Source organism: Fringilla coelebs (assembly GCF_963513975.1).
Source record: "Fringilla coelebs genome assembly, chromosome: 1".
In the NCBI taxonomy this organism is placed as follows: Eukaryota; Metazoa; Chordata; class Aves; order Passeriformes; family Fringillidae; genus Fringilla; species Fringilla coelebs.
The window spans coordinates 88755855-88769652 of record NC_140028.1 but is presented as its reverse complement, the minus strand read 5'-3'; the positions used below and the strand labels follow the sequence as shown (position 1 = coordinate 88769652).

Genomic DNA, 13798 nt, shown 5'->3' with positions numbered 1-13798 from the left:
CAGAAACTTCTGCTCTGCATCTCCTAATGTGTCCCACACTCTAGCCAGCAACACTGTTAGTCCAAAAAGTGAACTGCAAAGCTGTTCCCCGACTCCACATGGTGAGAGTTTCACTCCTGGACACAGGCTGGGGCTCTGCAGGCACAGCCGGAGAGGAGACTGGGCAGGATCACTCTTTCTCTGAGTCCTTAATCTGTGTTTCTTCCTGCCCCTTTGCTCCTCTAAGCTGTGGAGATGACCTCTCATGCCTCTCTCATGACGGACCCAGTAGTAACCTGGCAAAGTTCTGTTTGGGCTTCCCACTCTGTGTCTGGGCCTCATCATGTATCACTGCAGTCAGCCATTCTTGAAATGCAACAACTTTGCACCAGCTTTCTAAGCTCAAACACACAGATTAAATCAGACACAGGTCATCTACTTCTTAAAATAAGCTGTGATGATCAGTCCCTTTCCTCAGCATCTTGCTGGAAATCATCACATATTGCTCACCATAAACTGAGTACGGTTGTTAATGATTAGGTAAATCACATAATGAATTAAAGGTTAGCACAGGCTGTGGTCAGCAATGTGCATGTCCCTGATGCTAGAGCTTCAGCAATCTCATCAAGGTCAAGGCAGCTACTTGAGTGGTTAAAGCAAAGCCTTTGTGTCTCAGCTGAAGTGGGACATTACAGACACAGCCCCTGATCTGCAGACAGACATGCTGGGGCCTCATCCAGCATCCAGCCCAGCCGAGTCTTTTCACTGGCACAGGAAGGCTTTGGATCAGCCTCTTGAATCACAATACTTTATTTACTTTCTATTTTATTTTTGGGGGGTTGTTATTACCTCTCTGTTGGTCTTCTGTTCCATTAAGTTGTTTTTGTGCTTCTTCAATTTTGTCTGCAAGAAAGAGAGGTCACTATCAAAACACACATATAAAAAAGGCAAGATTGTAGTAAGTCATTTACTGAAATCAGTCTTGAAATATCTGTTTATATTTAGGAGTGATATCATTCATGTGTAACTATGTGGTACATTATGAGTAATACAACCATATAAAATTTTATCATGTTTTACCAGAGAGGCTATTGACATGGTAAATTACACAGAACCACCGAAAGAAAAGCACTGGCATCGGATCTGCAGTTAACAGCTAATCCCACTGTAACTTCCTACCATCTATAATAATGTGTGCAGCCAGGGGACTCTTTGGAATAGGTATTATGGTGCATTACAGAGTGTTTCAATACATTTTTGAAAAATGCTGTTAGAGCAAGTCAATGTTGCATTAAACATAGTGAGGAGAACAGCAAAGAGGATTTGCTAAGTGAAGCAATGGAGCCAATCATCTCACATGGGAGCACAGGGGTGAGCGGTAGCCCCCACTTTATTTTTTGTGAACCCACCAGAAATTCCCACACGCACAGAGCAGGAGCAAAAGGGGGCCCTGAGTCTTTACTCCCAGTCTGTCTTTGCAGTTCACCTAATGCCCCTCAGACACACTGGTGTTGGAAGGAGAGTTGTGCTTCACATGCTGCTGCACAGAAGCTTCCATGGAAAGGGGGGGTCCTTGTTCTGCACGTGTGCATGTTTGCACATACAGAGCAAGAAGCAAGAAAAGGTGCAACTGGACTGAATAAAAATTCGAGACCAATCTTTTGATAGCAAACATTCCTCTGAGTAGGTTCAGGAGAAAAGGTTGTGTTGGTAAGAGGTAGCAGCACTGGGAGAGGCTGAGCTCTCTCTCTTGGTGTTCTGTGCATCAAATTATGGCCTGAATGACCAAGATCTGAGCTTGGAACATGGCTTTCAGATGTTAACTGTCATTTTCTAAAATACCTCTGAAAACCTTTTTTCTGTGGTTTTTTTTTTCTTCTTTTCCCCTGGTGGGGTCAGTTTTTATTTAACTAAATTGAAAGAACAGAATGTAATAACTGGATTCATCCTAAATCTCCCAGATTCTATCGGTGCAACTCAAGAAATGCCACACTTCACGGCTGCCATACATGGGAGGAGGATGACAGCTCTGCAAAGCCCTCACCTCTTTCTTTACAAGCATGGAGGCTTTACTCAGTCTGACTTTTACTCAACCTTGCTATACAACACAAGGTTTCAAAAAATGGCTCTTTCTTCAACACAATTCTTAAAAAGTGGGTTTAAATGACTTCTCTATTATTTATCACCTGAATCACTCAAGCATGCTGGAACCATTTATTCACAGTTGAAGTCTGATATGGTTTCTTGATTCTTTCCTCCACAGAGCCAAATAATTATAACTGAATCAAACCCTTCTTGCAGCTTTTAAGACTGAGTTTTGTTCAGCTCATTCTGGTTCTGCATTTCTCTTTTTCAGAACAAGTACCAGGTTTCCCTTCTCATTAAAGCTCAGTAATTCCTCTGTTGTACATTGTCCCAGAGAATGGACCAGAACATCTCACAAGGGTGCTAAATGAGCAGACTCTCAAAGCTCTTCAAAAGAAAGAAGGAAACCACAGCAATTTAAAAATCCAAACTTCTTCCTGCTTCCCCTGGGGTTAGTGAGACATACATACATATTAAATGGAAAGTTTTATCATATTTTCTTTTACACTGACTTACTGGCTGCTGAAGACCAACACAACTCAAAAAGAGCACAATCCTTCACCATCTCTTTACCAAGCCAGTTATGCAGGCTTACTTTAAACACAGAAGACTTGATATTTAATGCTTTCCTGGATTAAATACTACAGCTGAAATACTAAATGTATTCATACTTTTTTTTAAATAGAAAGGGATGTAAATAACCATTTCCAACAAAAAAAAGGAGGAAATATAAATAAAACATCTTTTATATACATGTGCCATTAATACTCTCAGAGGAAAATCTATCTAGCAATCTTACATGGTTTTTCCACAGACTGCTGATTTACAGAGAGGTGATGGAATAAGCAATTTACAAAGTTGCAGGACAGACAATAAAATATATGAACACAACAAATTACCCATGTAAATGGAGCTGTAGGTTTTAGCAAAAGGCAACAAGAAATCAAATCTATAGTTTGACTCTCAAACTCACTTTCCCTATGTTAGAGATATATTTAATGCACAATATATGGTGTTTCTGTTCTCAGAGTAAATGTTTTGTCAACAAAACTTACATCTAAGTACATAGACAACTGTAGTTTTATTATTAAAATCATTATCTGCATATTTTACATAAATGCTACAAGAAATATATGCATTTAAATTCACAATCATCCTACTTTTTAGAGAAAAATTATTAAAGTATTTCAGAATCACGCTACATGAGATTGCCAGAAAGATTAAAGGCTTTGATCTCCTTAACTGAATGCTCTGTCTCTCTTATTGGAAAAAAAAATAAATTAGTTCCTATCAGTAATTCCCAACCATTCCTTTGTCAGACTGTAATCCCAAACAAAGAACCACAGATAACAGAAATAATAGCTAGGTAAACAGGTGACTGGTACACAGCCAGAAAGCCTCCTACACTTCCTGCCTCTCCTGATACATTTTCCTCAAGGAGTTATTTCTGCTGTGTGTATTTCTTCATACCTATGGCGGTATCTCTGTGCAGAACAGTTTTGAACATTCTGAACACTGAAAAATCTTGGTGTAGGTGCTGGAAACCTAAAGCAGTGGTCTGGACTGTAAATGAGACATGGGTATTAGCATCAGTTTGGGGCTAAATGTTTTGTTAGGGCCTACATCCTCCTAATGGCCAGCATCATACGCTACCTGCTCTGGCTATTGGACCAAGGCATGTCCAAACCATTGTACAAAATCTGTGGCAGCTGCTTCCCACCCTGCTGCATTTTACAGCTACAGATCCTACACAGGCAACTGCCTGACAGACTGCTGCGTTTCAGGCTGGAGGGAAGAACTGGGTTATCCCTAAGGGCCATGGAGCAGGTGGCAAAAGCAGGCTTAGAGCCAAGTACCCCAGCAACACCAAAAGGCAGCCTCCCCAAGTCTTCTGCCAACTCGCACGTACGCCAGCAATAACTTGCTAACAAATTTATATTATCCAGTCATCTCCTTCTCTGTGTGCCATTAAATTAGCTGTATGTCAAACATCTTAAGGAAAATTATTTCAGACAACATACCATGTTCTGTCATAATTATATTATAGGTGCTCTAATGGTACACACCTTTGAAAACGCTTTTTAAGCAAAAACACACCACACAAAAAATCATCTGTAAAGCCCAGTAGGAACTGAAAACCAAGAAGTCCTCTATTTAATTGCAAATAATGTTATCTGATCCAATAATTGTTTGCTCAAATATTATTTCAGAATTAAACCTGGGATACTGTCTAACCTGAACATTTTACAAAGGAAACATTTCCTTATCAATGAAATATTATCTACTTCTACTAGGATAAGATAAAACCATTTAACTAATGGGAATTTCTAATACATGGTAGGTATAGCACTCTCTTCATTTCCCCTAAGTGCCAGAATAGTACATATCTTGGCTACTTTACTGTAAGACCTATCCCAATGGCCCCAACCTTCAGCAGACAGCCTCCTGGAGTAGCATATCTAGAAGCAAATGGCAGTGACAGACACACTCTCATTGAAGACAGGACACTTCTCACCAAGCACTTACTAGAGGGGAAAATGTGGAGGTGCAATGAAAGAGGAAATCATCATATACATGGCTGTAGAAAATGGAGATTTCATGAGACAGCTCTTGGCCATCCCAGGCAGGTGCATGCCACAAAAATGCAAATCACAAGTAGCATCATGAAATTATTTCATTTATACATTATAGATATAAATGCTACACACACACACCTGCATATGCGTAAAAGAAAATGAAACAACGTGCATAATGGCTTTTCTTACTCCAGCATGAAACCTTTTCACGTTATTCTCTGCCACAGCTCTCCCAGCAGGTATCTGCTGTGTGGAAATACCATCAAATTCCTTGAGGTTTTAAATATGTAATGTAACTGTGCTTTTTAGGAATGCAAGGAAGGAGACTGGCGTGCAGTAAAATATGCTTCTTGTTTTACACACCTCCCGCTGTGATAGATCATTACAAGGATACCAACAGTCTGAATTAGATATGGTGGTGCTGTGGTGGGGTTTTAAATGAAAAAATAAACCAGATTTTTCAACAGCTTTACAGTCTCTATTTTTGGTCTTCACTGAGAGATACAACCTCACAGATTTTAATTAATTCATAAATAAAATGTAATTTACAGGGTTTTTCCAAAGAGATTATCCCATTAATGTATAAAACCTTGAATATTTCTAGTATTCTATGTATCAGATATGCATTACAAATTTTCAGAGAGATTTTAAAGGCCTCACTTATATGGTGAGTTAAGGAAAATAAAGGTTTACTAATTTCAGCAGGAAAAGCAGAAATACTGAAAAGTGTGAGGTTGGCAAAGTATAAACCAGCAACTTGTGACAGCAATTTAAGCTGGAGCACGCTATATTTTCTAGTAGGGTGTTTGTGGGTTTGGTTTGTTTCATCTCTCTGGGGGTTTTTTTCCGCTCACGAGTGTCCCCACAGCAGCATAATGAGATGACTTTGTCCTGTTGAACAAGTCACCCCACCCCATACAATGACAGCACACAGAGGAATTAAGTCACTGAGGAAGACCTACTTTTAAGCCTCCAGGAAAGCTTACAAGGGAGTGGTTGGCTAAGTTCATTAAGTTCTTGCAAAGCGCCCTAACAGGAGGATTTTTCATTGCACGTATTTGCATGTGTCTGTATCACTGCAAACAGGGGGATTTTTTTGGCTTCTTGTACAATTGCTGCTCTGAAACAATAAGTGTTTTGTTGCATTTGGTTTTTTAATCACAAATACTCTGTTTATGGGTAAGTGGAAAATTAGGAGATTTAGACCATTTTGTATGCTGAGAACAGGCTATGACATCAAAACTTTTAAAAATACAAGCTTATATCTTGCCTGAAAGGCTAGAGTTATATCTTCAAGTATTTAACCAAAACAACTGAAAGGAAAATATCAGCATATTTTTTCCCTTCAGTTAAAGACAAGAACAATTCTCAGGCCTTAGGCCTGAGTCATCCTAAAAATACCTCCTGCATACAGCTTAGGATGGCAGCAGATTTTCTTCTTGCTTTCTCATAAATTGCAATCTCTCTTACCTTGCTGCATCAGAAGACATTTGAAAAGTAATTCAGAAAATCACTTTGCATTGGTTTTAAGATGGACACAAAGAATGATGTCACCTCAATTATTTTTTCTTGCATTGATCATCTAGATCAGGAGCAGAAAAGAAAATCAAAGTGACAAAATATTCTTTAGCTGAAGTACATTAATGCAATCAACCTGTATGCACTGGGCAGTATTACTGAAAACAACTCTCAATGTGTTTTTATGTGGAGGGGAGAGGGGTGTGCACAGCTTAAGAAAAATACTGATGCAAGTACAAAATTCTGCATTTTCCACCACTACTTAAATTCAGAGAGCAAGTGAAAAGAAGCTGAGTCCCTGCATGAAAATCTCTGTCTTCAGACTACTAAAACCCGCCAGGCTCATGTGCAAGTAACAAAGTGCTTCACAACTCACGGGATGAGAAGTGTGCCTGAAAGCATTTACTATTAAATAAATTTAAAAAACAAATTAAAAAAATACCCTGAGCACCAGACAGGTGGTGCAGAATGGCACATTTTATGAATCATAGAATGGTTTGGGTTGAAAAGAGCCCTTAGAGATCATTTAATTCCAGCCCCCCAGCCACAGGCAGACACTTCCCACTAAACCACTCAAAGCCCCAGCCAGCCTGGCCTTGAACATCTCCAGGGCTCAGATTTGACACGGAGGACTTGAGCCCAGCCCCACATCCCATCTGAGCCATTTCTCACCTCCCCCAGAGGGAAGAGCCTCTGCTGCTGGAAGCAGCAGTGCCCATGCAGCGCAGGCAGGGCAGGAAGGGCAGCCACATGAAACCAACAAACGACGCAAAGATGATGCAAGCTTGGAGCATTTCCCAGATGGCAGGTTCCCTTGGCACGGGAGGCAGTGTTCAATCCCAAGGCACCCTGCCTGCAGCTGTGGGTACCCACCTGGGACTGGGGAGCACGCAGAAGTGCCCACGCTCCACTGCAAGGGGGCTGTGATGCTTGTCTTTCCCTTTTGCTAGGAGGAGGAAAGGCTCTTTACAACCTGCTAAAACAAGAACTCTGTAGTCCTAATGTGTTTTGGTTAACTGAGATGAATTCCAAGACTTCCTTTAACCAGCTCATTAAGAAAAAAAAAAAAAGGAAAAAACCCCTAACCCAAAACCCCAGAGTCTTGTCTGTACAAGGAGCCCATTAGGTTAATTGGGAGGCGGTGCAGCCGGTGGGATGCTGCCTCTTGGGGAGCGCAGAGGCTCGGCAGGCCCCTGCACGTCCCCACACTGCAGGAGAGCCTCCAAACACGAAACCTAACCAGCCAAGCCGGGGTCCCGACTGCACCCTGGACATGGCAGCACTGTCCCCCTGTGCTGAAGGAGGGGACCCTGCACACAGGGGTGCAAGGGCTGGCAGACACAGGCAGCTGGGAATGCCTTTGATGGCCCCAAGTTTCCACCACCGCCCTCCTGCCACAAAGTGAACACCTTCCAAGCTGGCAGACAGCAGCAAGAAGGCATTGCACGAAACCCACTGGACGAGGCTCTCTTCTCACTCAGATTTAAATCTACTTTTAATTAGAAACCACTCTTCTGTCCCCATACACTTCCTTTTTCCAGTTTAATGAGGAACACTGAAGATTAAAAGGAAGAGATCAGATGAGGAAAGACAGTCTTTTCATCTTTATAATTTCATACTGTGGGAACTTGACACTTTTTGGCATATGGTTTGTTTTGTGGTTTCTCCTTCCCAGCTGGGGCTTAGAGAATCACAGCACCACAACTTAGTGAGTTGCCAAATGCTGAGCCTGATAATTGATAGCATGGATGTCCCAAGCCTATCAAAAATACAAGGTAAAACAGATTATATCTCAGTTTGTCCAGTACTACTGGGTCTGAAGATTGTTTGTACAGCTGTAAGAGGGGGGTAAATAAGATAAATAAGACCTCTTAAAAATGATATAAATTCAAAACTCATAACAACTAGTACGGTGATGCAGCAGCAGTCATCCTATTAAGAGCTATAAACTACCTTTTTAAACATCTAAAATGAGACTTTAAACAATTTAAAATGTTCCACTAGTCATTATAACCTTGACTAATGACCTGTTTGATCAATTTTTCAGAAAAATTTGATGCATTTTCATTTTAATGTCAACTTTGAATGCTCATCATACTCCCTGCCATATATAATTATTTGCATTTAAAAATGAAGAACTCATGACAGATACTTTATATAACCCTGTTGAAAACAGAAAATTAAAATCTTCCTTTTATTATTTTTAATTTTAAGAAAAAAAGACACTTGTATATTTGAAAATACAATCTATAATCTCCAGTTTAAATTTGTATCAGCAATGATCTGCTGTACTGTATATAAAATAAAACAATCAATGCAAAGGCTGTATATAAATTAAATATATAAAGGCTTTATCCTTGCCATCACATATATTACTCAAATATGGTAAGGGCTCCTGATGAGGTTGGCAAGGTGTATGTGCATACATTATATAAGCACTTTACATATGAACCCAAACTCTGTCCCTGTGTCATTTATTTGTTATTGGGGAGCTTTCAATCCTGTGTTTGTTTGTTTGTTTGTTTCCATGATTTGAATTTTTATTATGAGGCTTCTAAACTCATTAAAAACTGAGCACAGGAGGGGGTGGGGAGGAAGAGAATTTTTGGATGACTGTCGCCTTACAGAAGGATATAGCAAACAGCGAGGCACCTGTGGGGAGAGGCACGGTAGCTGCCAAGCATAAAATTTCAGAAGTGTAGGTGAAGTATCTTCAGAAATACCTCCTGCTGGCACCTTCTCAGCCTGCGTAAGCCAACGCACAAGGGTGGCCCTTGCCAGGGCTAGTTCCTTTTCCACCGGCCCCACTAAGCCAGGTGATCCTGCATCCTGTGTGTGCTTCTGAGAGCACCCAGCTGAGTCGCCAGAGATAATTCCTTTACACATTGTCTCCCTCCGGTACCGAATTACAAACACAACTACTGATTGCATTCTATTTGCATAGCTCCTAATTAGCCATCTAGCACAATAATTACCCCATCGCTATGCTGATCCTCCGGCATTGTTCTATCCCACTGCCAAATTTCAGCTGCCTACCTAGGACAGGGTGATTATTATCACTCAAATCTGCATAATAATTACTTAACAGCCTCTAGGGTATTCACTGTTCACAAGTTTTGGCTTTCTGGGTGTTTTCTCCATACCTAACCCAGTATCAGTGTTAGGAGTAAAAATATTAAAGCCATGAGTTGCTGTAGTTCACCACCTTGTCCAAGCTGCAGCTAGGAGCACCTTCATACCTTCTGCACTGAGACAGGTTTCCTCCCTTGGCAGGTTTACTGGCCTATGGTCTGTTGTCCCCAAATTGGAAAAAGGTGAGGTTTTCAATGACATATATATATATATTTTTATTTATTTTGTTTTAATTCTCACACAGAAATTAAATAAATGCCAGTGAAATGACTGAAACCATTAAAAAAAAAGCAACAAACCAAACTGACAGCTTTTCTACTCACTGGAAACATAGAAAAATATTATGTAGAGCCCAAAAGATTTCTTTAAATTCTGTATTTAAATGCAGACCCTAAACCAGAGCAACAAACCGTGGAGACAGTTACTCCCCAGCCAAACAGGGGAAAAAGTTTCCATACATCTGTCTGATACTCCGAAAGCACTTGTTCTCAGCTGCATGGCTGGGGAAGGAAGGCTTGCTCAACACAAAAAGGCACAAAACTGGTTCAACAGGTAGAACAACACCAAGAGTTGGTGTTTCATCACCTGAGACAACAGTGTAGAGGCTTTCTGCAAGTTCTCTGAGGGGTCAAACTTTCTGTAATTTCTTCTATTTCTGGACTTTTTCAAACACTATTGAGTTTACAAGGCAGACATCAGGTAAGTAGATTCATTCAGCACCAGGAACCTACTGCACCAACAACCCTGTTTAAGCAGAGATTAATTTTCTTAAGATTAGCATATACCCTTAAAAATTTTCTCTTTACTGAGACTCTAAAGTGTCTACAGAAATGGTTTAAAATATGAGATCTTAAGTAAGACTTTGGATACTGAAATTCTTACAATTACCTGATATTAAGATGGACAATAAATAGTACCACTGGCTAAGGAAAAAGGAAGTTTTTGATGACTAACAAGAAACCAAAACAAATCAAAAGCCCACAAGACAAGCCAGAAGTCCAGCCCAACATCTTGCCTCCAACAGAAGTTGACAGCATAAGTTGAGGGAAAAGCAGAAGAGTAAGTTGCAGATGCTAAAACCAGGCAGCTCTGAAGTGAGCCCCAGGAGCTGTTCTTGAACTTCATGGGTCCCACAGATTATTCCTACATTAGTTTCTCGAAGTATCATTTGAATCCTTGGGAGCTTTTCATACTGAATCTATGTAAGCTTTTCACATATTTCTTCAAACTCCAAAAGGCCTCATCTACTTGAGTCATTCCTTACACCAAAACTGTTCAACAGACTTATAACCTCTGGCAGCTTTTGCAGTGCTATTTTATCCTCTTTGGAGGTGGAAGTTAAGAGGGGAAAGACAATTAGAAGAAAGACATCAGAATCGATCCCACTGTTAGAGATGAAGGCATACCACAGATGCTAGCATGACAGATATGTTTTTCTGTACTACTGTCATAAATATTCCTAATGCTTTATTTGCTTCTTGACAGATAGCAAGTATACAGTTGACTTTGCCACACAAATATATGACCCCAAGATCTCATGCCCAAGTGTTAACAAGCAACTCAATTTAAATGAAGAGTTTAAATAATTTTCCTGTGGACATCACTTCACATTTATCTGCCCTGAATTTCATTTGTCATTTTTGCAATTTGGTTGCACAGCAACCTAATGTCATTTTGAAATCCTCTGCAATTTCATTTGCATCTTCATCTTCACCTCTCTTGATAACTTCCATCAAATCAGTAACACTGTCATTTCACTATTCCTGCTCTTTTCCTGGATCACTCAAGTGAATGGGAATAGACAGTAGCACATCTCTATTAACTGTAAAACAGAAGGCAATGTTTGTCTGCTAAGGAGCAGGTATTGACTGCAAAATGTGTAAATATCAGCCTCTCAGTAAATTTACACACAAGGGATTTTTCTGCTGGGGTATGTTGGGGGAGTTCACTTGGTACTGTGTCTTCTTTAAAACTTTGCCCTTATTTCCAACCTATCTTAAAATCAGGCGTGCACAAACACTGTCATCCCTTCACCATGTACAGCCCAAAGTACAAAGCGCCTCTGGGTCACTCCCTCCAGCCATCCTTGCCCACTCCTTCCTGTGCTGGAGCATCTTCATCTAATACCGCAACACCTGGAGCGACTCTGACACACAGCTCGGGCCTTTTTCCGCAGCTGCCTTCTGATGCTGTGCGGTAAATCCCCTTCCAACAGGGCTGCAAAATCACACCTTTGAATTCAAAATCACTCTTTTAGCAAGACTGAACATTAAACTCAAAGTTTTCCATTAACTTGACTAAGGTATCTCATTTTTTTACTTACTTGTTTTTCCAAGAACTTAGGAAGTCTTAATGTCAGCCTAACTTATGAACTGTCATACTAGCATCAGTGAGTCTTAATGCTCACTGAAAAAACCAAAAAACCTAAAAATCCACAATTTACTTGCTATACTAGGCCTTGCTCTACACTTTGTAAACTTATTTTTCCACAGTAATTTTCTATTTTTGCCCTGAATTTCACATGCCAAATAAAATGTTACTTGCTACGGCTTTAAATTGAAAAAACAACATCGGAAACTGGATTCATAAAAACACCTTTGAAAAGATAGTCAATACAAGCTGATGTAGAACTAGGTGTACCTGAAACACAAACCTTTAGCAAAGGCACAAAGATATGACATTTTTTATGTCAACAATGTACTTCAGCCACGAACAGGGGGTTAGCGACTTTAAGAGGCTTACAAACCAAACAACCCTAAGGAGTTCATGTTATTTTCTCTGGGCAAATTATAAATTGGTAGTAATAAATATACATATGATGCCAATACCTCGTTTCAGTGACTAATTTTACTGTTTTCCTCTATCTGCTCCCATTCTCCTTCAAGACCTGAGTCAAAAACTAGATCTAAAGTATCCCAGTGAGCACTTGGGTCTTTTCCAAATTATGCTATTCCTGACAAAGATGGCAGGAGTAAGGATAAACCATCTCTTTAGAAACTGATCATGCCCTACCCAGGTTTAGGGAGACCCTAAGCAGAGGAAGTTAGCTGTGTGGTGATTACACAGCTAACATCACCCAAATTTATACCCTACATCACCCAGATGTTCCCAGACACACCCCAAAGAATGACTTGGGGAAGGAGGGAACCAATCAGCAGGCTTTCAGTGAGGAAATCAGGCGTGCCAGGGAGATATTTGGTACTGAAAGGACAGTTCACATTGTTATGAAGGGATAATTTCTAGTCACAACCACACACCAGCCTGCTGAAGCTGTGTTTGGCTTTAAGCACCAAGCTGCTACCCTACAAACCACATGAGCCATTTTCAAGCTCCCCTCTGCTTCTCTCTCCAGAAAGATTTCTGCATGGAGCAGGATTGTGCTGGTCCCAAAGTACTTGTTAAAACCTGTCTCCAGCACAGCCAGCTCTGACTCTCCTCCTCCATGCCTGCTCCAGCTGGTCCTGAGAGCCAAGAGGGAAGGCTGGCCCCAGGGCCATCACTGCTGCAGCCTCCCTGCTCCTGGTCCTACCCACAGGCACCCTGTCCAGCTCACCCATATGGACAGCAGTGCCCTTGTCCCTGACCACTGCAAGAAGTCAAAAGTGCTCAGATGATATAAATCCAGTAAAAGGGAATGGAGACAGGAATAGAACAGCGAAATCTTTAATCAATCTTCCAAACTAGAGTCCCAACCAAAATGATTTTTCCTTCTCTCTCTTTGAGGAGGGCTGGGAGTTTTTAAAATATTTGTCCTAGCTGGTTATCAGCATGAAATCTGAAGAAAAACCCTGAAATGCCGTTTCTCTCCCCTTCCCAAGAATGATAATATGTTCCCTCCCAGGAAATAAAAGAAAGGAGGCTGAAGTATCTGGCATTCCTTTTTTGATTATATCCAAGATACCCTTGGATAAGAAATCAGCTCTTGAAAAAATATATCCTGGAATATTGGTGCTGTAAATTTAACTCATTGACTTTTATACAAAAAACCCTGGTTATTACAAGTAGCTGAGAAGGTTTTGTTGAGTAAATAAATAATAGAAAACAAATATGGCAGTGCAAATAGTTAAGTGTGTTATTAATATGCTATGAAGTGTTTTGAAAGATGAAGAAAAAAATTTATAGATCAATTCACATTCACCTCATCCCACAAGAAGTACAGTTCCTATTGCTATAGAACAGCAAGCTATTATGAATTATTAAAAAAAAGTCCCAACAAGTAAAATCTACACCAATCGAAAACCCAGCCCTCTTCCCCTCTTTTTTTAGGCTTAGTGGTGAAATTTTCTTTCTGTACTTGCATGCTTAGGAAGATAATTAATGAGCTACTTCTTAAACACCTACGAAATGATGGCACTCTGCAATGTGAACATCACCCAAGTGTTTTTTCTCTGTTTTATTTAGAATTCACGCTCAATTTTGTGCTGTCTGATTGAAGATGAGGGGGCGGTGAGGAACGTGGGGGAGAAAGCCACAGCAAGCTGCTGCACACACCATCCTGATCCTGCATT

At 40.5% G+C, this 13798-nt stretch overlaps 1 protein-coding gene across 4 annotated transcripts in view; it reads right to left on the bottom strand.

The window, feature by feature from the left end:
• Window positions 1–13798, bottom strand: part of HIVEP1 (HIVEP zinc finger 1) — a 120671-nt gene that overhangs the window by 50822 nt on the left and 56051 nt on the right. For 3 of the 4 annotated variants that reach the window (XM_084220173.1, XM_084220172.1, XM_084220174.1), the window contains exon 3: window positions 829–882. The exons of the other annotated variant lie outside the window; for it this stretch is intronic. In XM_084220173.1, the coding sequence (XP_084076299.1) occupies window positions 829–882 (54 nt within the window). The remainder of the gene's footprint in view (window positions 1–828; window positions 883–13798) is intronic. 4 annotated transcript variants of the gene reach the window in all.